Source organism: Macaca nemestrina, chromosome 18, assembly GCF_043159975.1.
Source record: "Macaca nemestrina isolate mMacNem1 chromosome 18, mMacNem.hap1, whole genome shotgun sequence".
In the NCBI taxonomy this organism is placed as follows: Eukaryota; Metazoa; Chordata; class Mammalia; order Primates; family Cercopithecidae; genus Macaca; species Macaca nemestrina.
Window position 1 is genome coordinate 72,491,189 of NC_092142.1, and position 27,002 is coordinate 72,518,190.

At 43.0% G+C, this 27,002-nt stretch overlaps 1 protein-coding gene and 1 pseudogene across 11 annotated transcripts in view; one reads left to right on the plus strand and one right to left on the minus strand.

Moving 5' to 3' along the window:
- Positions 1-27,002, plus strand: part of LOC105491299 (HYDIN axonemal central pair apparatus protein) — a 468,775-nt gene that overhangs the window by 400,488 nt on the left and 41,285 nt on the right. For all 11 annotated transcript variants that reach the window (XM_024795897.2, XM_024795901.2, XM_011757552.2 and 8 more), the window contains 12 exons: positions 1,925-2,027; positions 2,252-2,539; positions 4,655-4,797; positions 8,397-8,615; positions 10,860-11,020; positions 13,935-14,032; positions 14,853-15,060; positions 16,217-16,429; positions 16,911-17,049; positions 19,252-19,417; positions 22,203-22,350; positions 26,786-26,993. In XM_024795897.2, the coding sequence (XP_024651665.2) occupies positions 1,925-2,027; positions 2,252-2,539; positions 4,655-4,797; positions 8,397-8,615; positions 10,860-11,020; positions 13,935-14,032; positions 14,853-15,060; positions 16,217-16,429; positions 16,911-17,049; positions 19,252-19,417; positions 22,203-22,350; positions 26,786-26,993 (2,094 nt within the window). The remainder of the gene's footprint in view (positions 1-1,924; positions 2,028-2,251; positions 2,540-4,654; positions 4,798-8,396; positions 8,616-10,859; positions 11,021-13,934; positions 14,033-14,852; positions 15,061-16,216; positions 16,430-16,910; positions 17,050-19,251; positions 19,418-22,202; positions 22,351-26,785; positions 26,994-27,002) is intronic.
- LOC112428323 (U6atac minor spliceosomal RNA) lies at positions 24,658-24,772 on the minus strand (annotated as a pseudogene).

The window sequence follows — 27,002 nt, forward strand, 5'->3', positions numbered from 1 at the left end:
GCTCTTTCTGATATTTCTACTCATCTTTTTCTACTATTTCTACTCATCTTTGCCCATGTTGCCCTGCCTTGTCACGTGCCTAGTTATCTTCTGTTTATGTTTTGGGTATGACATTGTAAAAGTTATTTAGAAATCATATTTAGAAATCATAAGGATCATATTTTTCTTGAGGCAATTTTCATTTACTTCTGCCCAACACATGGGGGCACTAGAAATTCAGGATCACCTTAAGCCAGTGTTAGGGTTTGAGATTTTCTGTATTACCCAGAAGACTTAGAGCAGGATTGCCATCCTTGGGAAAGCTGGTTCATATCCAGCTCACCTTTCATCTTAATGAGGTCCCAGACCAGAAGAAAGCATTCTCACCTTCCACAGGCCTTGAATTTTTGCCCTCTTAGCACCGAAAGACCATCAAAAGTGCAGACAACGCCTGTAATCCCAGCACTTTGGGAGGCTGAGGTGGGCAGATCAGGAGTTTGAAACCAGCCTGGCCAACATGGTAAAACCCCGTCTTTACTAAAAACATACAAAAATTAGCTGGGCATGGTGACTCGCGCCTGTAATCCTAGCTACTCTGGAGGCTGAGGCAGGAAAATCGTCAGAACCTAGGAGACAGTTTGCAGTGAGCCAAGATTTCGCCTCTGCGCTCTGGCCTGGGTGAAAGAGTGAGATTCCATATCAAAAAAAAAAGTGCAGACAAGCCTCCTGTCTAACTTTTCCTGATTGGCAAATGCTCTGGACAAAAACTGCCCAGAAAGTGAGACTGACCTTGCTGGATTTCTATACTCTCACCGATCCTGGTCTATTTACTCCTCATTCTCTTCATAGCTCTGTGATACTTAAAAAAAAATTTTTTTTTACATATTTAGTCTAGCAATTACTGTTGCCTTTAGCTCAGGTTACCTAGTTTACCATTACCCTGCATTGTTTCCATTATTGTGGCTTTATGTTTTAGCATTCTAGTTCAGTGAATTCCTACCCACCCACTCCCTGTTTTTGTCATTTTTCTTAACAATTTTCACCTATTAATCTCTCAAATGAGCTTTATAATTATTTTATAATGCTCCTTTAAAAATCCCATCGGGAAGCCTCTCAATTCAGGAGGATTTCTACTTGCAGAGTATTTAGACTCTCCACCAGAAACATTTAGGATTTCCACTCATTTATTTAGATCTTTTACGTCAATATTCTTACATATAATTCTTCCATATAGTTTCTTATTAAAGTTGTTTCTAAATACGTAATTTTTTATCTCAAAGCTTCCCATGTGATACCACTATTTCTGCCTTCTCCGTGCCTCATATTTTATATTCAATCTTTTTCACGATGGTGCCAGCATTACTGTCTTCTAACAATGCCTGCTGATGTCTCATATCTGAAATCAGATGCATAGCTTTAGTCTTATCTTCCTTACAATGGGCCAGAAACCACCACTTTCTCCAAGTAGGTCAAACGCCCACCTTGTTTTTTCTCTTATCGTGGTAGGATGCTCAACATGACACTATCAGGCAACTAAACTAATGCATAGCACCAAGGAGACACTGTTTTTTTAGGAATTCACATCAATGCAGGCCCTCTTAGAATTATAAGTATTCATTTCCATTTTATTACCCTAGCGTATATTCTATAACTGCCTCTGTTAATGACAGAGGTGTTGGCAACCACATTTTGACACTATGTACCTACGTGATCTGGGAAGTTCTGCATACTCTTTGGACCTCCAGTTCCTCACTCAGATAACAAGGGCTGATTTGACTGAATGTTCTTTTGTCCTCTCCAGGACAAAAGAAATTCAAAAAAGTGAATACTGGGCACAATAACTTTTTGGGGTCCTGCCCCAAACACAGTACAGTATCTCACCCCAGACTCAAAGCCCATGAGCAGCCTGTAAGCCTAGCACTCATCCCTGCTTTCCTTCTGCCAGCTGCATGTTGACCTGCGGGATGAGCTAGGAGTCTTTTCCCTGAAAGGGAGGCCCACCACCTCGTACATCTACATCACAGAGGAAAACAAACCACATGAAAAAGGTAAGTGTGGGGAGAGTGCTTCTAGAAGGCAATGGATCTCAGTAGCTGCTTCATTAGGGTACCGCTCAAGGCCCAACCAGAGGAGAATGTCCAGTCTGGTCACCACTGGCGTCTGGCTAAGGCTCGTTCCCATTCTAGGGTTACTTTCCCTTCAACCGGGGTCTTTATAGATACACATTTCTTGAAACTGGTTCTAAATCATACCTTCTCTCTTCTCTTTGCAGCAAAGAAAGCTCATACAGCCTCCTTGGTGGTTTCTCCTGGAGATACAGCTGAATTTGATGTCTTTTTCCACTCCCAGAAGGTTGGGAGGATGAGAGGTATCATCCACTTGTCAGTGATCAACAACCAGTATGAGGAGACCACCATCCACATGGTGGGAGAGGGCTATGAGGATGACATCACCTTGGACAACATCCACGGGCTGGTGGCCCCCACCAGCCAGGAAGACATAAGTATCTCTGAGTTCACAGAGATAGTCGAGGACAATGATATGGAAGACTTAGTGGCAGGTGGGAGAAACAGTAGTGAGGTGTTGACAAGTGTTGGCTATTGGGTCATTTGTTTTAAATGAGAGTTAAATTTAAATAACGGGTTGGTTAACTCCCTGAGAATTTAGGACTGACTGACCTTTTCACTACGCTATGCGCTGGTGTGCCTGGCTCAGTCATGGCATCCATCCTTCCATTTATTCATGTGTTCACTTGATGAACATGTATTGAGCACCAAGTACATGTTCCAGGCATGCTGATCCCTGGAGTTTCAAAATTAACAAGGAAGTCTCTACTCTTAGGGAGCTTATAGTTTGATATTCAAATTCCAGTTCAACTAATAAGCAAATAAATGTCTTGCAGTTTTTCCTGTCTGCATTTATTAGCTGGCTTGTGTTGGCATCATCTTGTTTAATTAGAGAGAGTATAGGTTTGGGCACTTCTAGAATATCACTCTGCACAGCCCCACTATTCAACGAGCAGTTTGAGATCCTATGGCATCAGCATCACCTGGGAGCTTGTTAGAAATGGGGGTTTCAGACCCACCGTGCCCTGCGGAATCAGCATCCACATTTTAACAAGATCCCAGGTGATGTATTTTTATACTAAAGCTTAAGACATGTTGTGCTGCAATCTATCAAGCACTAAAGCTTCATTTAATTGACATTTTTAGGGGTTGGAAAAATTTATCATCGAATTGTTATCATCAGAAAGCATTGGTTAAGCACCCTAATTACGTGGTTGGTTGCTAAAAAGTGAGTTATAAACAGAGTCTCATAGTTTTTCTAGAAGCTTAATTAAAGTCCTGGAATGTACCATTAGGTGGTCTACACAACATGGGTTGAAATCAACACTCTTCATATACCTGGTGTTTCAGCTCTGTTTGAGGCTACAGGGTGACATCTCTCTTATGAAGGATCAAGCAGGAGCCAGCAGTGAATCTAAGTTCAGAACTCAGATTTCATGCCCATTATAGGATTGCCAGAGTTAGCAAATCAGAATACAAGACTCCCCAATAAATTGGAATTTCAGTTAAACTCTGAATAATTTTTAGTATATGTATATCCCAACCATGGCATGGGATATACCTATCCTAAAAATTATTCATTACTTATCTGTAATTCAAATGTAACTGGGACTCCTGTATTTTATCTGGCAATCCCAATCCTTTATAATATTTTCTCACCGAACAAATGGAGTTGGGGACCTATGTTTTCTCTTGTACAAATGGATGTGAGGGCTAAGGTGGGTGAATGGATGACGGATGGATGGATAGAAGGATGGATGGATGAGCAGCAGGATAGAAGGGATAGAGGGATGGATGGATGGGTAGATGATGGGTGAGTAGATAGATAGATGATGGATGGATGAAGGGATAGAGGGATGGATGGGTAGATGATGGATGGATGGATGGATACATGCATGCGTGCATGGATGGGTGGATGATGGATGGATGGATGGGTGGGTAGATGATAGATGGATAGGTGGATGATGATGGATAGATAGGTGAGTGAGTAGGTGGATGATGGATAAATGAATGGATGGATGGGTGGATGATGGATGGATGGGTGGGTGGATGATGGATGGATGAATGGATGGGTGGATAATGGATGGACATGTGGATGGGTGGGTGGGTGGGGAGATGATGGATGGGTGGATATGGCTGGATGGGTGGGTGGATGGATGATGGCAGGATGGGGGAGGGTGGATGATGGATGGATGGATGGGTGGATGATGGGTAGATGGATTAGTGGGTGGAGGATGGATGGATGCATGGATAATGGATGGATGAATGATGGATGGATAGGTGAGTGATGGATAGGTGGATGATGGATGGGTGGATAATGGATGGATGGGAGGGAGGGATGGATGGATGGATGGGTAGATGATGGGTGGGTGGATGATGGATGGATGGGTGGTTGGAGGATGGATGGATGGATGGATGGATGGATGGATGGATGGATGAATAGATTCCTTGAGGATAGAAATCTTGTTACTCAGAGATTCTAGGTTTTTCAAATGTAACCATCCAAGGATGGAAGGATAGCATGTGGGTGAAGCACTATGGCTCCTTAAGGACGAAGAGCCTCAGGGGAGGCTAGGGAAGACTCACAGCCTTCTGCTTCTAATCCCTAGCTGCTCTGGTGGACCATATCCAGTTTGGGGACTGCCACATTGGACACAGCTATAATGTGAGCTTCACAGTCACAAATCACAGCCAAGTGAACGTGATACGGTTTGAGTGGCCTGTTTTGGCTACAATTGCTTTCTCCCCACAGGTAAATAAAAGTCGTTCATCATTTTTCTGGAATCCCTTAGGCCTAAGCCAACCACAGACTGATTGTCAGCCCTTTCCCATGGATGCATGGGATGGAATTAATACATCTCAAGCTGAGAGACAGCCCAGGAATCATCCCTCACTCATATCTGGTAGCAAAGAACACTGTTCGTGTCTCCCCTGGTTAAGAGGGGAAGACAGAGAATGAAGTTGGCCAAGACTGTTGCTAGGCCGCTGTCAAGGGGTCCTGTGGAGGCCTGTATAGATGAATATAGGTCCTAGTCTTCCTATCCCAGATTGTGGAGCTGTGTCCTCCTAGATGTGTGTCCTTTAGAGTATCAGTCCTTCAAAATACTTCACCAAAAGCTAGAATGGGGGTGATGAGTTCTGTGGATAACTGAGATTTAGAAAGCTCCATCCAGATTTAGAAAGTTCCAAGCTCCATCCTTCTCTTAAAGATTCCTGGTTCTCTTTGGCATGTTAAAACCTAGTTAATTTTGTTTTACCTGGAATTTTCTAACCTCTTCTTTTAACATCTTCACAGCACACATTTTTTGGAATTGCCGACTAAAGCTTGACATTGAACAAGGCCTAGGATAACGTTCTAGCAGATTGTTGCCTCTGGCCAGTGGTTGCTTTTTGTAGATAGTTCACTTCTGAGTTCCCAGAACACTGGCACACCCCAGTGTCTTCACTGCCTCCTGCTCTGTTGACATACAGCCACTGAGTCTTCTCAAGCACAGTACTTGAGGGGGGTGGAGCAAAGGGGTTGGGGACTTTGTCATCTTTAAATCTTTGAGTGCTGTTAGGGATAAATTTTGCTTTTTGAAGTGATATAAAGTTCATTAGGAATCTGACCACTCCATTTCATCATGGTCCAAATCCAACCCTGAATAGAGCTAGTATACCATTTTATTTGTAAATTGAGTGTTTACTATATGCCAAAAATAATTCTAAGACCTTAGTTAATCCTCTCAACAACCCTATAAGGCAGATACTACTTTTTTGTTTTTGTTTGTTTATTGAGATAGTCTCACTCTGTCACCCAGGCTGGAGTGCGGTGTCATGATCTTGGCTCATTGCGACCTTTACCTCCCAAGATCAAGTGATTCTTCCATCTCAGCCTCCCAAGTAACTGGGACAACAGATGCATACCATCACACATGGCTAATTTTTTTGTATTTTTGGCAGAGACAGGTTTCACCATGTTGCCCAGTCTGGTCTCAAACTCCTGAGCTCAAGCAATCCACCTGCCTCAGCCTCCCAAAGTGCTGGGATTATAGGCATGAGCCACTGTGCCCAGCCATAGATACCACTATTATTGGCATTTTACCTGTGAAGAAACAAACACAGTATAATATAATAGGGTAATCTACTTTTGTGCATTATTTTTATTACCAAAGCCTTAATCAAAGAAGGCAGAGAGGCCGGGCACAGTGGAGGTTCTCTTTCTTTTTTCTTTTTTTTTTTTTGAGACGGAGTCTCACTCTGTCCTCCAGGCTGGAGTGCAGTGGCCGGATCTCAGCTCACTGCAAGTTCCGCCTCCCAGGTTCACGCCATTCTCCTGCCTCAGCCTCCCGAGTAGCTGGGGCTATAGGCACCCACCACCTCGCCTGGCTAGTTTTTTGTATTTTTTAGTAGAGACAGGGTTTCACCTTGTTAGCCAGGATAGTCTCGATCTCCTGACCCAGTGATCCGCCCGTCTTGGCCTCCCAAAGTGCTGGGATTACAGGCTTGAGCCACCACGCCCGGCCTACAGTGGAGGTTCTCAAACCTCAATTCTTGACTTCTGTGCACCCACAGGCTCAACACCACATGGAAGCTGCCAAGTCTCGGGTCTTACACCCTCTGAAGCCATGGCCTGAACCATACCTCGGCCTCTTTTAGCCATGACCAGAGTGGCTGGGATGCAGAGCACTACGTCTTTAGACTGCACACAGTACAGGGGGCCCTGGGCCACCCACAAAACATTTTTTCCTCCCAGGCCTCTGGGTCTGTGATGGGAGGGGCTGCCACAAAGGTCTCTGACATGCCCTAGAGACATTTTCCCCATTGTTTTGGCCGTTAACATTTGGCTTCTCCCTTCCTATGCAAATTTCTGAAGCCAGCTTGAATTTCTCCTCAGAAAATGGTTTTTTCTTTTCTATCATCAGGCTGAAAGTTTTCTGAACTTTTATGCTCTATTTCCCTTTTAAAACTGAATGCTTTTAAGAGCACCCAAGTAACCACTTGAATGCCTTGCTGCTTAGAAATTATTTATGCCAGGTACCCTAAATCATCTCCCTCTAGATCAAAGTTCCACAGATCTCTAGGGAAGGGGCAAAATGCCATCAGTCTCTTTGCTGAAACATAGCAAGAGTCACCTTTACTTCAGTTCCCAACAAGTTTCTCATCTCCATCTGAGACCATCTCAGCCTAGATTTCATTGACCATATCATCAGCATTTTGGTCAAAGCCATTCAACAAGTCTCTAGGAAGTTCCAAACTTTTCCACATCTTCCTGTCTTCTCGTGAGCCCTCCAAACTGTTCCTACCTCTGCCTGTTACCCAGTTCCAAAGTCACTTCCACATTTTCGAGTATCTTTACAGCAGTGCCCCACTCACTCTACCAGCACCAATTTACTATATTTGTTCATTTTCACACTGCTGATAAAGACATACCTGAGACTGGGTAATTTATAAAGAAAAAGAGACTAATGGACTCACAGTTCCACATAGCTTGGGATGCCTCACAATCATGGCAGGCAAAGGGCACATTTTATATGGTAGCAGACAAGAGAGAAAAATGAGAGCCAAGCGGAAGGGGAAACCCCTTATAAAACCATCAGATTTCGTGAGACTTACTCACTACCACAAGAACAATATGGGAAAAACTGCCCCCATGATTCAATTATATCCCACCAGGTCCCTCCCACAACATGTGGGGATTATAGGATCTACAATTCAAGATGAGATTTGGGTGGAGACACAGCCAGACCATATCACCATATATCACATAACCTCTAGAAAACTCCATCGTACACTTACAAGAAAAATGAGAGTGAAAAAGTCAAATAATATCTTTGTATTACTATTAAAATAGTCTTGACCTCATTTATCCCCTGAAAAGGTCCTGGGGATCCCAAGGTCACTAGAACACCTTTGGAGAACTGCTAGTGTACTGTATTCCTCTGTCCATAATTTGTATAGATTGTGTTGATTAAGAGTGTGGCATTTGGAGCCAAACTGCCTGGGTCTGAATCTAACTCCTCAAAAATTAATGACCTCAACCAAGTTACAAGTTTCGTTGTCTGTAAAATGGGAATAATAGCTGTACCCCTCATAGGGTTGTTGTAGGGATTCATAGAATTGTGTAAAGGTTTAGAATAGTGCCTGAAGCAAGTAAGTTTGATAAATATTAGTTGTTCTTCTTATTATTATTATCATGTTTCTACCTGAGAACCTCTTGTACGTATTTAATTCTGTCTACATACACAGGCTTGACTGAGGCATTTTTTGCCAAGACCTTTGGCTCCTTCCCTTCTCTAGAATATCACCAACAGGTATCAAGAGTCCTCAAGATTAGATTCTCAAAAATACTAATACCAGGCTCTTCCCTAGATGGGCCATCTCCACCCTGGGTGTGCCAAGGACATAGTGGTGACCATGAAGTCAGACGTACCCATCAACCTGAAGAATATGCGGATCAAGTGCAAGCTCTCCAGAATTATGTTTCAGCTCCCTGCAGACCAGGTCCCTGACTGGGATGACCGCATGCACACAGTCAAGTGGGTGGATGTGCCCAGAAACATGCCTGGGACTTTCACTACAAAACGAAAAGTAAGTGGGGACATCAAGCACCAATCTGACCAGACCTCCATGCTTGGATTCCTACTGGTCTCAAGTCTCTCATCGTTTCCTTTTTTCACAGAAAAAAGAAAAGGTTCCCATTCTACTTGACCTTGATTCCAAAAGACAAACTAAACTTCTACACATGCTGCCTGCCATCCATGCTACACGTACCACACATCTTCATTGGTAGACCTTTAGCTTAAGTCTTGATAAGTAGTTGAGCAAGTCCTCCCACCTTTTTCTTCTTCCAAAATGTCAATGCTAATATTTTAGTTGTTTCCCTTTTCCCTCAGGTATCCAGAATCACATTTGTCATAATCTTTGGTTCATGACAGGATCGTCCATGTGTGCCCCTCTTTTATTCATTCCTTGGTTAGGTTTTTTAACAACAATATAACACACAGAGACAAACCCACACCCAACACGAGAAGTAGAACATTGACTACCTGTGTGATTCTAGCCTTTCCATCCCTCTGCCGCCATCCTAGAAGTAATCACTATCTTCACTTGACTTGTTTACTCCCTTGGTTTTCGTTTTTTGTTCTTTTTTTAACCTATGCATACTAAAAGGTATATCAGGCCAGACACAGTGGCTCATGCCTATAATCCCAAAACTTTGGGAGGCTGAGGCAGGCAGATTGCTTGAGCCCAGGAGTTTGAGACCAACCAGGTCAACATGGTAAAACCCCATCTCTACTAAAAATACAAAAATTAGCTGGGCGTGATGGTGCACACCTGTAGTCCCAGCTACTCGGGAGGCTGAGGTGAGAGGATCATCTGGACTCTGGGAGGTCAAGGCTGTAGTGGGCCATGATCGCACCACTGTACTCCAACCTGGAAGACAGAGTGTGAGCCTCTTTCTCAAAAAATAAAAATAAAACATATATTGTTTAGTTGCAGTTTTAACTTTTAAAAATGTTATTGTATGTGATCATCCATATTGTTGCTTGTAGCTGTAGTGTATCCATTTCACTTCTACATAAGATTCCATTATTATTTACCCTTTTTCCTTTTGAAAATTATTTGGGGTTTTGCTATCACAGACATGTTGTTCACATGGTGTTCATTTGTAAGAGTTTATATTCCTAGAAGTGGAATTGCTGACTCATTGGATATATGAATGTTCAACTTGCCAAGATAATGCCCAACTATTTTCCAGAGTAGCTGTACCAACTTGTACTCCTACAGCAGAGAGCTTGTTGATCCGTGTCCTCTCCAACACTTGTCATTGTCAGACTTCCTGATTTTTATCATTTGAATGAATGGGAAATGGTCTCATTATGAGCCTATTTTGCATTGTCCTGATCCCTGATCACAAATAAAGCTGAGTATTTCTTCATATGGTTACTCGTCATACAAGTTATCCCTTACATGAATGCCTTTTCATGCCTTTTGCCCATTTTTCAATTATGATACTTATACTTTGTGTGTTATTTTATCTTTTATAAACTCTTCTGTTCATATTATTTGTCTGCAAATATCCTTACCAAATTGATAGTTTATCTTTTTTTTTTTTTTTTTTTTTTTTTTTTTTGAGACAGAGTCTTGCTCTCTCGCCCAGGCTGGCATACAGTGGCACAATCTCGGCTCACTGCAACCTCCACCTCCTACGTTCAAGAGAGTCTCATGCCTCAGCCTCCCAAGTAGCTGGGATTACAAGCATGCACCACCACACCCGGCTAATTTTTGTATTTTTAGCAGAGACAGGGTTTCACCGTGTTGGCCAGGCTGGTCTCAAATGCCTAGCCTCAAGTGATCCACCCATCTCGGCCTCCCAAAGTGCTGGGATTACGGGTGTGAGCCACCATGCCTGGCCTAGTTTATCTTTTCTGTTATTAATTTTAATATCATCAAGTTTATTAATCCCTTATTTTATATTTATTACTTTTTGTGTCTTATTTTTAAAACTCTTTCCTCCCAGAAAGATGTTCACTTATATATTTTTAAGAGTTTTGTTTTTTTGATAGTTCAGCTCTTAGCCCACCTGGATTTTATGTATGTTGTGAAGCAAGGATCCAATTTCATATTTTTCATCTAGATGACTAATCTTACTAGATCCCTTTTTCATTTAGCCTCTCTGTTCCCTAGTGATCTGCCAGGACTTTATTGTTACATAGTGTACCTAAATTTTATATATGCCTAGAATGTTTCTGGTTTCTCTATTCTATTCCATTGTCAGTTTTTCTGTCCCTGTGCTCTGCATCTCTGAGGACACAGCTGCCTTTGTTACAGGTGATAGAGACGGATCCAGAGCCTGCTCACTCAGTACTAGAAGAAAACTACCAAGAACTGCAGCTTCAAATCAGTGCCAATGTGGATTTCGCTTCATACCACTGCCAAGCAAGAGATGTGCGCTTTAAGGAAACCTTGGTTTACCAGACCCGAGTGTTTGAGTGAGTCATCAAAAGTCTCATGACACTAGATGGAAAAGCTCTTTCATTCCATCATTCACTCACTCACTCATCAAACATCTATTATCTACAACAGCATCTACTAGGCATCGTATCTGTGTAGCATGCACCAGTGAAACATTCAGGTCCAGTGAAACATTCAGGCCCACAGAGCTATTGAAATTCACACTTGAAATCAAGATATAGGCCAGGAAATGTAGTATACCAGGAGGGCAGCATCAGGCAATCCACTTTAGTGGGAACAGTCCTTGCAGCAGTCTACACAGCCACCCAGGATCTGTTCTTGTTGCCCATGCACCAAGTGATTACCCAGACAATATCCACCCAAGAGGGTATAGGGTCCATCTAAGCTTAGAAGCCTGTGCCCAAAAGACTACCATTTCTCCTTACCACTCCATAGATATGTCTTCTGGGGTCCCTGCAGAGAATATGCCCAGTTACAAGAGTCACTACACTCAGAGAACCCCACAGCTATGGCTTCCCTCTAGGTGGTCATAGTTCCTCCCAGTGCACATATTATTTGCTCATCAGGGGCCATTTTTAGTATAAACAATGTCACCTAATAATACAACTGACTTTCCTCCCTTATCAAGTTTTCAGGGAAACAGACCTAGAAAGCTATTTCAGAGTCAAATTCATCTTTGAGAAGAAGAAAAGGTTATGTTAACCCTTCACCCACACTCAGATGCAGGGACTCAAGGATGCCGTGGGCCCTGCCTTCAAAGAGCTCATAATCTGAGGGTGGCAGCCGGGGGACGGATAGAAACAGGAGAATTGTTCGTTATAGCACGGTGTCATGTGCATGGAGCAAAGGGGTATTTAAGGCAGATCAAGAGAGTCAAGGAAGGCTTCCTGGACAAGGTAGTTCCCCAGCTGAACTTTAGAGGACAGATAGGAGGTAGCCAAGTGAAGAAGTGAGAATGAAGGATTCTCTCTAGGCAGAGAGAGCAACATGTGCAACATACACAAGGACAAAAACATAAGCCACTGACATTTGTACTGCATACAAATTAGTAATTAGCTCATTCAACTCTTCGTGCATTTGTTGAATTTTAAATATCTTTGCAAATTATGATAGAACCAAAAGATAAATATCAGTAAGTGTGATCTTCTGCTGATGGTCATTTCACCGAAAGCAGGGGTCCGCAAACTGTGGCCTGTAGTCTATTTCTGTAGATAGTTTTGCTGGCATGTGGCTATGCCCATTCATTTATGACCTGTCTGTGACTGCGTTCCCACTACAAAGGCAGAGCTGAGTCATTGCAAAGACCATATGGGACACAAAGCCAAAAAACTTACTATCTGACCCCTTACAAAAGTTTGCCAACCCCTAAACTAAGAACTCTTTTTATAAAAAGTACTCTGTGCCGCTGAGATTTCTCCATGTTATAAAAATTATCTTTAGAATAAATACAAGTGCTCATAAATTTACAAAATAAACACAAGCCACTGTGGTCAAAGCACTTGATTTCAGGCATAACTGGATGGTCTGTCTACCTGGACTAGAGAGTGGGAATCTAATCTCTACATCCCACTATAGACCTACTCCTCACCCAAACTCCTAACTCTTACTACTCCCCTGAAACCAAGAAGGGCATGTGGATTTATTTCATCATCATTTTCTTGTACCAAGGCTTCATCTTTCTGCTGTTAACTGTGATCAAGTTTAAAAGTGATTCCAGAAAAAAACTCTGCCTCCCTGTTCTTGTCTCTTTTTTTTTTTTTTTAAGCCGGAGTCTCGCTCTGTCACCCAGGCTGGAGTACGGTGGTGCGATCTCAGCTCACTGCAGCCTCCACCTCCCAGGTTCAAGCAGTTCTCTTGCCCAGCCTCCCAAGTAGCTGGGACTATAACCGAGCTAATTTTTGTATTTTTAGTAGAGTCGGGGTTTCACTATGTTGGCCAGGCTGGTCTCGAACTCCTGACCTCACGTGATCCACCCGCCTTGGCCTCCCAAAGTGCTGGGATTTCAGGCATGAGCCACCACGCCTGGCCCTGTTCTTGTCTTAAAGCAGGAAAATTTGAGGCAGGAAAAGCCTCTGCTGATTCAGAGTTTGAGTTTGAAGTAACTAAAATTCATATCTGTGCCTCAGTCAGGAAAGGGGTCACAGGCGGGGGTCAAATGGCTTCTGATCACAGGGACATTGTTTCTTTCTTTCTCTCTCTCTCTCTCTCTCTCTCTTTTTTTTTTTTTTTTTTTTTTTTTTTTGAGACAGAGTCTCACTCTGTGGCCCAGTGGCATGATCTTGGCTCACTACAACCTTCATCTCCTGGGTTCAGATGATTCTCGTGCCTCAGCCTCCTGAGTAGCTGAGTAGTTGGGACTGCAGGTGTGTGCCACTACACCTGGCTAATTTTTATGTTTTTAGTAGAGATGGGGTTTCGCCATGTTGGCCAGGGTGGTCTCAAATTCTTGGCCTCCAGTGAGCTGCCTATCTTGGCCTCCCAAAGTGCTGGGATAACAGGTGTGAGCCACCTCACCCGGCCAGGGACATTATTTCTGATGGGAGGTGATTCAGAAAGGAGGGTCTGTAGAATTTGTTCCTGGGGGAGGTGCTGTCATGTGAAATAGATTTTGTTTCCTCTCTCATGGAGGTTTAGGATTACTGCGATGCATGCTGAGAGCTCATTGCACAGGGTGTTGGAAGAATGCAAAATGCTTTTAAGTGCTAAATATTTTTTATATTTGTACTTTTAATCACTATGTATATATTTTATTGTTCGAGTATGTCATATGCATGATTTCTGATAAAATTACTTAAAATGTGCCTTTTAAAAAGGATTTAAGAAACAAAGTGACATGACTTCAAAAGGTTAAGTACAGTATAGATGATGTGCAGCCAGGACCAAAACCACCTGCGGCACATTTCTCACATCTGCTCCCTGATCGATTCGCAGGTTTGACGTGATTAATTCAGGACATGTGCAGCTGGAATTCAGCTGGGTCTCAGAAGATACCTCAAAGGTAGTCAGCTTTGCAAAACCAGATCACCAAGGTAAATTTAATGACAGGTAAAACCCAGGGCCTGGCCTGAGCCACCAGTTAGAAGAGCCTTGTTCATGGAGAGACCAGCACTGCTCAGAGGGTCTCCTAAGTAGCTAAAGAAAAGCAAAGCAGAGACCTTGTGGTGTCTGCAGAGCCAAATGGGCCTGAGGGACTCCAAAACTTACTTCCACCCTCCTGGAGTCTGGACTCTGTCCCCACACAAGGCCGATGTCCCATCTCAAGATAACTAGGAATCTTGTCTCTTAGGTCTTAACCTTGTGGGAGATTATAGATGCCTTGGAGAAACTGTTGAAAGTTATTAATCATTTTCCCAGGAAGATACACACGCATACCCAAGATCTCACTTGGTACATATGAAGCACTAGAAAAGGGCCCAACACTTGGTAGGCAAGTTGTTGTTGTTGTTGTTGTTGTTGTTGTTATTTCAACTTTGGAGATGCACAGACCTTTTGAATGGGCCCTTATCCATGGGTCCCCAGATTGTAAAGCCCTACTTTAGAACAGTGATTCTCCAAAAAATATGTTCACAGCCCATTATTCTGGGGCACAAACATCTTCTTGAACCACCCCCTTGAACCAAAAGGAAACGAATTTGAAAACCCTATGGAATAAATAGAAACATTTTTCATGAGTCTCCTGTAAGCTATATGAGCAATTCCCTACCTCTAGTGCCCAAGGTTAAGTACAGCTGCTACAAAAGGTGAGTCCACCATATCCACAGAGGGCCCCTAAGGACCTGTGAGTGGGCTGCCTTCCACCTGCCTCTCGCTGCGAATGCAGAATATTGCCCACTCCCTGTCTGTCCCCAGGTTCACCTCAAAAAGATCAGCTTAGTCAGGGCACGATGCACACAGGCAGCACCCTGGACAGCGCCACGGACCACTGGACCGAGGGTTCCCCACAGCCCTTCTCTGTGGAGCCCTCCTCGGGAATCGTGCCCGTGGGGAAGACTCAGAAGTTCAAGGTGAAATTCTCCCCGTTGGACATTGGAGACTTCGAGAGCAACCTTTTCTGCCAGTAAGAAAATGTGCTCGCCACAACACCCTTCTTGGCAGGCACAAAGCTCTGTGACTCTTACCCCCTCTTCTGTACAACCACTGCCACCATCCTTTCTGACCCTCGATCCCTGCACAGCCCCAAATTATCCCTTTTCCCTTTGGAAGGATCTAAAGGGTCCACCCTTTAGAGAACAAAGAGAATTTGGTCTTTGTCCTGCTCATCAACCTCTCCAGATGCTTCCCCTGCTTACTTTCCCCTTCCCAGTTGCATGGAGGATTCCACTGAGCAACAGACTGGTGACGGCTAGGTGGGTTTCGGTCCTTGTGCAAGCATGAACTTGGGAAAGCTTCCTTGTACCTTCTCTGAGACTCAGTTTCCTCCTACAGAAAATGTAAATGTAATACCCACCTGGTGGGATTGTGGGGAAAGTTAAATGAGTTGATTCAGATGAAAAGCTCACAACAGTGCCTGGCACACAACAAGCACAACAGCCATTAGGTGATGATGATGCTGGTGGTGGTGGTGGTCATGGGGTTGGTGGACCTGGTACATAGCAGTGAGAGAAAAGCTAATCCAATGACATCTGACAATGCAAGTCCCTGATGTGGTACTTGCTCCCAGGAAAGCTTGAAGGAGTACAACCACCTTATAGAAAAATCCTGTGGGCTGTGGCCTAGGGTGGCAGAAACCTAAGTGAGCTGCCAGAGCCTCCTTGACCCCCTGCAGTCATACCACTGAGACCCCTCCCACACCTAGGCCACCTCAGCTTGGTCCTGGAGCTGAGCATCTGCTCATATCCAGTTCACCTTCTCTGAGGAGCTCAGGATACATTTTTAGGATTTCCAGGTCACTTTCCATATCCCACTAAATGCCTGTGAGAGAGACCAGAGGGTAAGATTGTGCTCATTTTACAACAAGAATATTTTCTCAACATTGATGGGGGAAATAACCTGCAGCCATACGTAGGTACACAGAAGGAGCCAAGTTCAGGCTGCTTATGCTCAGCCCACTCATGCATTCAAGGCACTGAGTGATGCTGTTGACCAAGAGAGACCCAGCCTCTGCTCCCATAGAGCTCACATTCTAGCGGATATAATTAATTCATTTCCAACTAACTAAGAAAGCAACAACTGATGGCAAAATAAAACAAATAAAAATAACCTTATCCTCTCAGGATTCCCAACCTGCCACCTGGAGAGCAAGGTCTGGTCCTGGTAGCCAAAGGGCGGAGCACCTTGCCCATCTGCCATTTTGATCTGAAAGACTCAGACTACATCAGTGGCCATCAGCGCAGCCCAGAGCTCCGAGGGTCCAGTGGGGGAGCTCTAGATCCAAACACCCGGGTGATTGAGTTCATCACTGTGGGCATAGGAGGAAAGAATCTCCGGTGAGTTGCTTAGGTTTGCATTGATTGAATTCACATCAGTCCTAAAGAACTCGAGAAGAATTCAGATAGATGAGCTAGACCTATTCCTATAAGCAGGCTTGATATCCTGGGGTTTGACCTGAGTTTTAGAGGTTTGACTTTAGAGAACCGTTCCATTAAGAAAGCTGAATTCTGTCTCCTTAGTTTTGCCACTGAGGAAAATATGGAAGACACAAAAGTATAATCCCTGACCACCTCCTTAACCACAGAGGATCATTGGCACAGTTGTGCCCTTGGCAGCACTGTTTTTCCAAAGTCCAGAACCCTACCCTGACTGTGGATCACTAGAGGAGTGGAGTTTTCATTTCCACAGTAACAAAGTGCTCTGAACAGTTCTGCTTCCCAGATGGGGGACTGGGTTAGGCCCAGGTTCTAAGAAACATCTCTTAATCCTTAATCCTCTGTCCCACTCTCTTCTGTCAATTATCCCCACCCTGGCCAGGAGCTTTACAATCCTAAACCCAACCAATAGCACCTACTCCTTCTCCTGGATCTCTGAAGAAATTGAAAGTCTCCAGAACCCTGCAGCATTCACATGCCTTACAGAGAAGGGCTTCATCCACCCTGAAAAGAAAGCTGAGGTATGTGCAAATGAGAACCACTCAACCCAAGGCTTAGATCAGTCTAGCCATTGCTGCGTAGAAAGTCTGCCATAGACAGTAAGTGGAATTAGGAAGAACTGCCTGAGGGTCTGTCAATCAATAAGTACTTAGTGAATGGCCACCATATGCACTGGGCAATCCTGATGACAAGACAGACCTGAGCTCTCTTGGGCTAGCCATGAAGAAGCAGAGAGCTCTAATATTTGCAATTTTTTAAAACAGAATATGTAAGCAGCAAAAGGTCACTGGACACCAATGCCTGGGGACCCTAGGACTCATACAGTAGCATAAAAAGTTATCTTTGTCAAAAGGACCAAAAATGGTAAAAGGACTCTGATGTGTTTTTACTTGGTTAGGCCAAAGGGCAAAGTAGAGTGGAGCCATGTCCTGTGGCTTCGCCCTAAATGTTTACACAAATGATATGGGGCAGAATCAAAGAAATACAGACTTGCTGGCCAAAACAGATCTGTGAGCCCCATGTCCAGCCAGTTGCAGAGAATCTTGAAGACAGACATAAATCTGTGAAACAAAAATTATGAATCCCAGTGCCCTCAGGAGGGTGACACAAATGAATAAAGTGGGCCAAGGAGACATTTGTGGGTAATACAGGGCACCAGGACCACTGGCCACAGGGCTTCTCCGGCAGATGACCACTTTGCAGACAAGGGAAGCCAAGGGGGCCAACTCACCCAAACTGTGGAAAAGACAAAATTCCAAATTTCTTTTTTTTTTTTTTTTTTTGAGACAGAGTGTCACTCTGTCCCCCAGGCTGGAGTGCAGTGGCACAATCTTGGCTCACTGCAAGCTCTGCCTCCCGGGTTCACGCCATTCTCTTGCCTCCGCCTCCTGCGTAGCTGGGACTACAGGCGCCCACCACCACGCCCGGCTAATTCTTTTGTATTTTTAGTAGAGACAGGGCTTCACCCTGTTAGCCAGCATGGTCTCGATCTCCTGACCTCGTGATCCGCCCGTCTCGGCCTCCCAACGTGCTGGGATTACGGTGTGAGCCACCATGCCTGGCCAAAATTCCAAATTTCTATGTGAAGCTCCCTATTTTATATGCTGGTAGCCGGTTCAATTTTTTTTTTTTTTTAACAATTCCCAAACCAAACAAAACGTATTTGTAGACTCTCCACCTGGTTTTGAACTCTGCATAATTTCAGTACCCAGGCCATCTAGTTAAATGTGATAAGGTCCAGGAGCTGGGCCCACCATAGACACAATCCTATCTGGATCATGGCCCCCACTTCAGCCCAGAAATGTTTCAAATGTGAGCTCAGTTCCAAGAGGCAAGTTCCAAAATCCGTCATCCAAGGTCATGCTGGTCTTTGAGTGACAGTCGTATCATTGAGGTGACACATCTCCAGAGGACCTGCCTGCATTGTTCTGGCAGTGGTATGGACCATGCATGTTAACCTGTGTGGTTCTTTTTTGGCCAAATGCCATTATTCTTTCATTCAGTCCTGATTGATTGATTGCAAAGAGACTCACTCAGGTTAGCTCAAAAAACAGACAGAGAGAACCAGGAGCAGCTTTTGAGGTTGGACTTTTCTCCTGGGACTGCCCGCTTCTCTCTTCCCATCTACTCCATTCTCTCTCCACTGACCAGTTTCTTCACTGGTGATTGATTGATTGATTGATTGAGTCTTTAGTTGCTTTGTAATATCACTTAGCAAGTTGGTTATGGCATGCCATAGCCCAGCTCACCTGCATGGTACCTTTCACCATCAGCTCCACTGCCAGCTGGCCTGGCCACTCATTTTCTAATTCCAAACTTCCGAGAGAGAAATCTGGCTGGCCATCTAATCATATTGTCTTTGGCTGTGTGCCCAGCTATTGACAAGTATGGGGATTGTCTTTCCTTGGGATGCTTACCAACTCTTTGGTCCAGTCAGCTATGGCACAGCCATGCCATCCAAAGACCTGGCACAAAACACAACAGCTTAGCCAGCAGAGGCTGTGGATGGCGGAGACTCCCTTAGAAGGACATGTGGGCAGGGCAGATAGACATTGACGTTTCTGGTACAGCCACACCTACATACCCTTACATAGACTATAGAAAGGTAGCAATAACCTGGTAATATCAACCCCCATGACCTTCATGCTGACAGGTCTCCAGGGACACGTGGAGTAAGCATACAGAAGTGTCTCTCACCACTCTGTTTCAAACTGTCTTCTTAGATCGTGTTCCAGTTCACACCTTTCCATCTGGGCATCACTGAATCATCATGGACCTTCCTAATCCCTGAGCACAACATCACAGTCCCTTTCCTGCTTGTAGGCAAGACTACCGACCCTCTCATCTCTCTGAACAAGTCACACCTCAACTTCAGCTCTCTCCTCATTGGTAAGGCTGCCCTGCTGGTGTGTATTTAGAGTTGGCATGATCTGGGTAAGCCCATCGAGAGCTCCCGGAACAGCCTTGCATAAGAAACCTCCCCTGGTCCCTTCCAGAAGCATATCAGAGGGTCTCAATCAGTTTTTTAAAAGCCACAAAATATTTATCTCTCAATCTAATTTCCACCAAGTATCTTTTAAACCGACAATTAATAGCTTAAGGAAATTTAGGAGCCTTGTTAAAGATCCTACTTGGCAGATTCCTTTAAGGCATGGGCTGACTGTTTATTTCTAGAGCCTCAAGTTGGCCCAGCCTTCTTGCATTTGCCCCCAGATTATGGGGGGTATCTGTCTGCTTCTTAGTCTGTGCTGCAGTGGTCAGATTTCTCTCTCATCCTTCCATGCATTTATTTGGTTCAACAAATATCACTGAGTTTGTAGAATGGCCTCGGTACTTTTCTGTGGGCTGGGATTACACTAATGGATAAAGCCCAAAGTCCCTACCCTCCTGATGCTTACATTCTAGAAATAAGAAACAGGCTACCAAAAGAAACATAAGTAAACTCTACACCATGTCAGATGGTAATAAGTGCTTTAGAGAAGAGGACAGCAGGGTAGAGAGAATAAGGAAGGCCAGGAGGCAGTGGGAAGGTGACATTTAAGCAGAGGCCTGAAAGAAACAAAGGAAGTAATTGTCATGTCTCTCATAACCCCATGTATCTTTCCCATACTTGTGACATCTTCGCTCTGTGTATAAAATATAACTAAAGCCAGAGTATTTTTTAATAATATGTTAGATTTGGCCGGGCGCGGTGGCTCAAGCCTGTAATCCCAGCACTTTGGGAGGCTGAGACAGGCGGATCACGAGGTCAGGAGATCGAGACCATCCTGGCTAACACAGTGAAACCCCGTCTCTACTAAAAAATACAAAAAACTAGCCGGGCGAGGTGGCGGGCGCCTGTAGTCCCGGCTACTTGGGAGGCTGAGGCAGGAGAATTGTGTAAACCTGGGAGGCGGAGCTTGCAGTAAGCTGAGATCCAGCCACTGCACCCCAGCCTGGGCGACAGAGCGAGACTCCATCTCAAAAAAAAATAGTAATAATAATAATAATAATAATAATACATTAGATTTTTATTTATAAACTAATATTTTTTATAGTAAATACACCAATTTGGTGTTGCATAAGAAAAAGTTTAATCTCTCTACATTCATCCTGTCTCATCTTTCTCTTTCAACCCCAAAGGAAAGCAGTGTTAACAGCTGAATGTGTATTTTACTGATACACATAAGTAGGTGGGAGGGGGAATTATGGCATTTATTAAGATTTTGAACAAATAAGCAATGTAGCATAAATATAACAACTGTAAGACAGAGTTTAATCCAGGAATTCAACAGTGGTACCTTTCAATATAATCATTACATCAACAGATTAAAGAAGAACAACCATGTTATCATACTAATGTACACTGAAAAGGCATTGCCAAAATTTAGCAGACATTCCCAACAAAAACTCTAATAGCAACATGGACATTGATGGAAAAAAAGATTAACCAAAATCAAGAGGCAGATGTGATCCTGTAATAAACGACTAAAACTGCTTCAATTAAAATGAGGAATTAGGTAAGGGTGTTCATCATCACCATTATTATTGAACACTTGCTTAGAGACTTTAGCAAATATGACAAAACAAGAAAATAATTTGCATAAACATTGGGGGAAAAGGGAGAAAATCATCTTGTTTTGCTTTTGCTGATTATTTTATACACATAAAACCACAAGAAACTAGAGAAAAAGCAAAACAAACTACTAGACTCAAGACAATAATTTGGTAAGGTGGGTGGATGCAAGACAAATATGCAAAAATAGTGTCTTCTTTTTTAGTACTAGCACCTAGAAACAGAAAACCAAAGAAAACATCCACTTAGTACTGGCAAAACCTATAAAATAGCTAAGGATAAATGTAACAAGACACACACAAGAAAAGACCTACATGAAGGAAACTAGCATATCTGATTAAAATCCGCCCCAAACGAGATCTGATCATTTGTTAGTTCTCCTAAAATTAAATGCAAATTTAATCAAGTTCCAGTTAGAATCCCAACTAGGGTTGCCAGATAAAATACAGGATGCATAGTTAAATTTTAATTTCAAATAACAATAATTTTGAGTATGTCCCAATATTGCACGGGACATATTTATACTAAAAAATTACTTGCTAAATCTGTTAACCAAATCCCAAAAGAATTGGAAGGGGAGAGAACTGGATAAAATGATTCTAAAGTTTATATGGGAAAATAAATGTGCTAATAATAGCCAAGAGGAAAGCAAAAGATGATAGTGAGAGAATATGTATTAGTCAGAGCCCTGGGCAGGAAACTCATGCCAATACCCAAGGTCTATTTTCAAAGAATTGGATGCAAGGATTATTTACAGATACGTGGGCAATGAAGGGGGTCAGCCAAGGAGAGTGAAGCCCCCATTAACAAATTCAGGAAGGCATTACAATTATTGGGTCTAAAGGAGCAAGAGAAGAAAACTGTGTCACCAGAATCCCAGGAGAGCTGTGCCCAGGGCAGAGGAGCCACTCAGCAGAAGCAGGCAACTGATGAAGAAAGACATGGAATCCCCGAAAGGAGGAAGGTGACTTGTAGAGGAAAAGGAAAGGAGTGAGGTAGACAACGGCGGAAGAGGTTGGGGAATGTCTTCTAAATGTCTTGCCTGTGGAGCGGTGTCTGCTGAGAGACTCCAGCAGGCAGTCAGGAGGCCCCCACTGAGGGCTGGTGTTTCCTCCTCAGGCAGAGAAGCCAGGGAGACTGTGCAGATCATCAACAAGGAGGAGCAGGGGTTCGATTTTTCCTTCCAGGACAACTCCCGCTATTCTGAAGGTTTCAACAACAGCCTGCTTGTATGTCCCATGGAAGGCTGGATCCCACCACTGTCCAGGTAAACAAAAATAAAGGTCTCATTTTGTTTGCATCCTCCCGACATATCCAGGTCCCCAAGCCTGCCAGTGCTTACAGTGCCCTGTTTATATAATTGCTTTCAACGCTAAGATTAGATCATAACAATTCCATCTCCATCCTACTTACTCCCTGATATCTGTTTTCCTGATGAATATGGAGCATTGAGAATTCTAAGCCCTTTCTCTCAATATTTTCTCTTTGTATTCTTTTCCTTGCTATATTCACTGTATATGTGAATCCACAGTACAATATTCAGGCTTGCCTGGCAAATCTCTTTTTCAATTAAACTTTTAATTTTCAGGCCAGGCGTGGTGGCTTATGCCTATAATCCCAGCACTTTGGGAGGCTGAGGCAGACGAATCACTTGAGGTTGGGAGTTTGAGACCTGCCTGGCCAACATGGCAAAACCCCATTTCTATTAAAAATACAATAATTAAGGCTGAGGCAGGTGGATCATTTGAGGTCAGGAGTTCCAGACCAGCCTGGCCAACATGGTAAAACCCCGTCTCTACTAAAAATACCAAAATTAGCCAGGCATGTTGGCGGGTGCCTGTAATCCCAGCTACTCTAGAGACTGAGGCAGGAGAATCGCTTGAACCCGGGAGTCATAGGTTGCAATGAGCTAAGATTGCGCCACTGCACTCTGGCCAGGGTGACAAGAGCGAAACTCCCTCTCAAAAAATAAATAAACAAATACAATAAATAGCCAGGTGTGGTGGCACACACCTGTAATCCCAGCTACTTGGGAAGCTGAGGCATGAGAATCACTTGAACCCAGGAGATACAGGTTGCAGTGAGCTGAGATTGCACCACTGCACTCCAGCCTGGGCAATGGAGTGAGACTTTGTCTCAAAAAATTATAATAAAATTTAAAAATTTGAAATAATTGTAAATTCACATGTAGTTGTAAGAAATAATACAAAGACTGCCGGGCGCAGTGGCTTACACCTGTAATCCCAGCACTTTGGGAGGCCAAGGTGGATGGATCACCTGAGGTCCGGAGTTCGAGACCAGCCTGGCCAACATGGTGAAACCCCATCTCTACTAAAAATACAAACATTAGCTGGGTGTGGTGGCCCATGCCTGTAATCCCAGCTACTCTGGAGGCTGAGGCAGGAGAATCGCTTGAACCTGGGAGGCGGAGGTTGCAGTGAGACAAGATTACCTCACTGCACTCCAGAGCAAGACTTTGTGTCAAAAAAAAAGAAAGAAAGAAAGAAAAAAAGAACAAATAATACAAAGATATCTCTGTACTGTTTACCAAATTTCTTCCAAGGGTGACATCTTGCAAAGCTTCAGTAAAATGTCACAACCTGGTATTGACATTGACAGAGTCAAGACACAGAACAGATCCCTCACCACGAGGATGCCTCGTGTGACCCTTTTGTTGCCACACCCTTTTCCCTTCCCCCAAGCAACACCTCCTCACCCTCTGGAATCCAATACTTTCCTCTATGTCTATCATTTTTTCATTTCAGGAATGTTGTATTCACAGACACATACATTCCTTTTGTGATTGGCTTTTTTCACTCATAATTCTCTGGACATACATCCAGGTAGTTTTGAGAGTTTCTTCGTTTTTGTGACTACCATTCCATAGTAGGGATGCACCACAGTTAGTTTATTCACCCACTGGAGGACATCTGGATTGTTCCCAGTTTGGGCTGTTATGAATAAAGCTTCTATAAACTTTCATGTACAGATTTTTGTGTATCTTCATATCACTGGGGAAAATGAGCAAGAGTGCAATTAATGGACATATGATAATGGCATGTTTCCAGAAAAAAAAGAAAAGAAAAAACTGCCAAAATGCTTTCCAGACTGTCTGAACCATTTTACATTCCACCAGCTATCTCTGAATGTTCTAGAGTCTCTACAACATCACCAAAATTTGGTGTTGTCACAATTTTTTTGTTATTATTTTTAGATAGTGTCTCGCTCTGTTGCCCAGGCTGGAGTGCAGTGGTGTGATCTTGGCTCACTGCAACCCCCGCCTCCCAGGTTCAAGCAATTATCTTGCCTCCGCCTCCCAAGTAGCTAGGACTATAGGCACGCACCACCATGGCCAGCTAATTTTTTTTGTATTTTTAGTAGAGACAGGGTTTCACCATGATAGCCAGGCTGGACTCAAGCTCCTGACCTCAAGTGATCCACCCGCCTTGGCTTCCCAAAGTGCTGTGATTACAGGAATGAGCCACCACACCCGGCAACAATTTTTTATTTTAGCTTTCCTAATAGGTGTGTAGTGATATCTCATTGTAGTTTTAATTAGCATTTCCTAATGACTAATAATGTTGGGCATCTTTACATGTGCTTATTTTCCATATGCCTGTTGTCAGGCCTGAGGGCCTCATCCATCGTTGTCAAGGGGAGTACTAACCTTCTCTCCTTTCATACAACACATATGTGCTTATTTTCCTTCTATGGATCCTCCTCAGTGAAATGTCTCCTCATGTCTCTTGCCAGTTTCCTGCTCAGCCTATTTGTTTTTTATTGTTGAGTTTTGAGAGTTCTTTACATGTTTAGGTAGTGCTGCCTTGGGGGATACATGGTCTGCAAATATTTTCTCCCAATCTGTAGTTTGTCTTTTCCTCTTCTTAACAAGGTCATTCACAAAGCAAAACCTTTTATTCTTGATGAAGTCCAAATTATCTATTTGTCCTTTTATGGACTGTCCTTTTAGTGTTTGTTCTGTATCTCTGAATAGCCCTAGATTCAGAAAATGTTCTTCCATTATTTTTTCCATAAGTTGCATGGCTTTAAATTTCAGGTTGTAACCCCTATTTTATTAACTTATAAGGTATGAGACTTCGGTCAAAGCTTTGTGGGTTTTTTTCAACTTTTATTTTAGATTCAAGGGATATGCATACAGGTTTTCTACTGGATTTACTGTATAGGTTTGGGGTACACATGGTCCCATCACCCAGGTACTGAGCTTAGTACCCAATCATTAGTTTTTCAACTCTTGCCTCCCTTCCTCCCCTCCCCCTAATAATCCCCAGCTTCTATTGTTGCCATCTTTATATCCATGCATACCTGATGTTTACCTCCAACTTATAAATAAGAACATGAGGTATTTGGTTTTCTGTTCCTATGTTAATTCGCTTAGGATAATGGCCTCCAGCTGCATCCATGTTGCAGCAAAGAATGACCTCATTCTTTTTGTGGCTGTGTAGTATTCTACGGTGTATATGTACCACATTTTCTTTATCCACTCGACAGTTGATGGGCACCTAGATTGAGTCCATGTCTTTGCTATTGTGAATAGTGCTGCAATGACCATGAGAGTGCATGTGTCTTTTTGGTAGAATGACTTTGGGTTTTTTGGTTTTTTGGTTTTGTTTTGTTTTTTGTAATGAGATTGCTGTGTTGAATGATAATTCTGTTTTAAGTTCTTAGAGAAATCTCCAAACTGCTTTCCACAGTGGCAGAAAGATTTTAAATTCCCACCAATAGTGTATAAGCATTCCCTTTTCTGCAGCCTCGCCAGGATCTGTTGTTTTTTACTTCTTAATCATAGCCATTCTGACTGGTATGAGATGTTATCTCATTGTGGTTTTGACTTGCATTTCTCTGATGATTAGTAATGTGAAGCATTTCTTTATGTTTGTTGGCCACTTTTCTGTTTCCTTTTGAGAAGTGTCTATTCATGTCTTTTGCCCATTTTTTAATGGGGTTACTTGTTTTTTGCTTGTTCAATTGTTTAAGTTCTTTAGAGACTGTGGATGTTAGACCTGTGTCAGATGCATAGTTTCCGAATAATTCCTCCCATTCTGTAGGTTGCATTTTTTTCTCTGTTTATGGTTTCTTTTTCTATGCAGAAACTTTCTTCCTTTCTTTTTTTTTTTTTTTTTTTTTTTTTGCGGGATTAATTGGGTCCCACTTGTCAATTTTTGTTTTTATTGCAAGTACTTTTGAGGACTCAGTCATAAATTCTTTCCCAAGGCTGATGTCTACAATGGTGTTTCCTAGATTTTCTTCTAGTATTCTTACAGTTTGAGGTCTTACATCTAAATCTTTGATCCATCTTGAGTTAATATTTGTATATAGTGAAAAATAAGGGTCCTATTTTATTCTTCTGGCTTATGGCTAGCCAGCTATCCCAGCATCATTTATTGAACAGGGAATCCTTTCCTCGTTGCTTATTTTTGTTGACTTTTTCAAAGATCAGATGATTGTAGGTGTGTAGCTTTATTTCTGGGATCTCTATCTTTTTCCATTGGTTTGTGTGTTTGTTTTTATGCTAATACCATGCTGTTTTGGTTACTATAGCCACAAATCTTAAAATCTCATCATAATTTCGAGTTATGTTTCCTTTTCCTCATAATGAATCTGCTAATTCAGTAGACTCATATTTTTTAAGGTTTTAACAAATTGGCCTAGTCAGGTAATCTGCTGTTTTGTTCCCCAACCAGGTTCCCAATTGATATTTTCTTCACACCAAAGCAGGAAGGAGATGTGAACTTTAATTTGATCTGCAATGTGAAAAAGAAAGTCCACCCTCTGACATTAAATGTCAAGGCCGAGGGCTACACTATGAATGCAGAGATCAAGTGCAAGGACAGGACAGGCTCCATCACTCTGTTGACTCCCAACCAGACTAACATTGTCAACTTCTATGAGGTAAAGGTG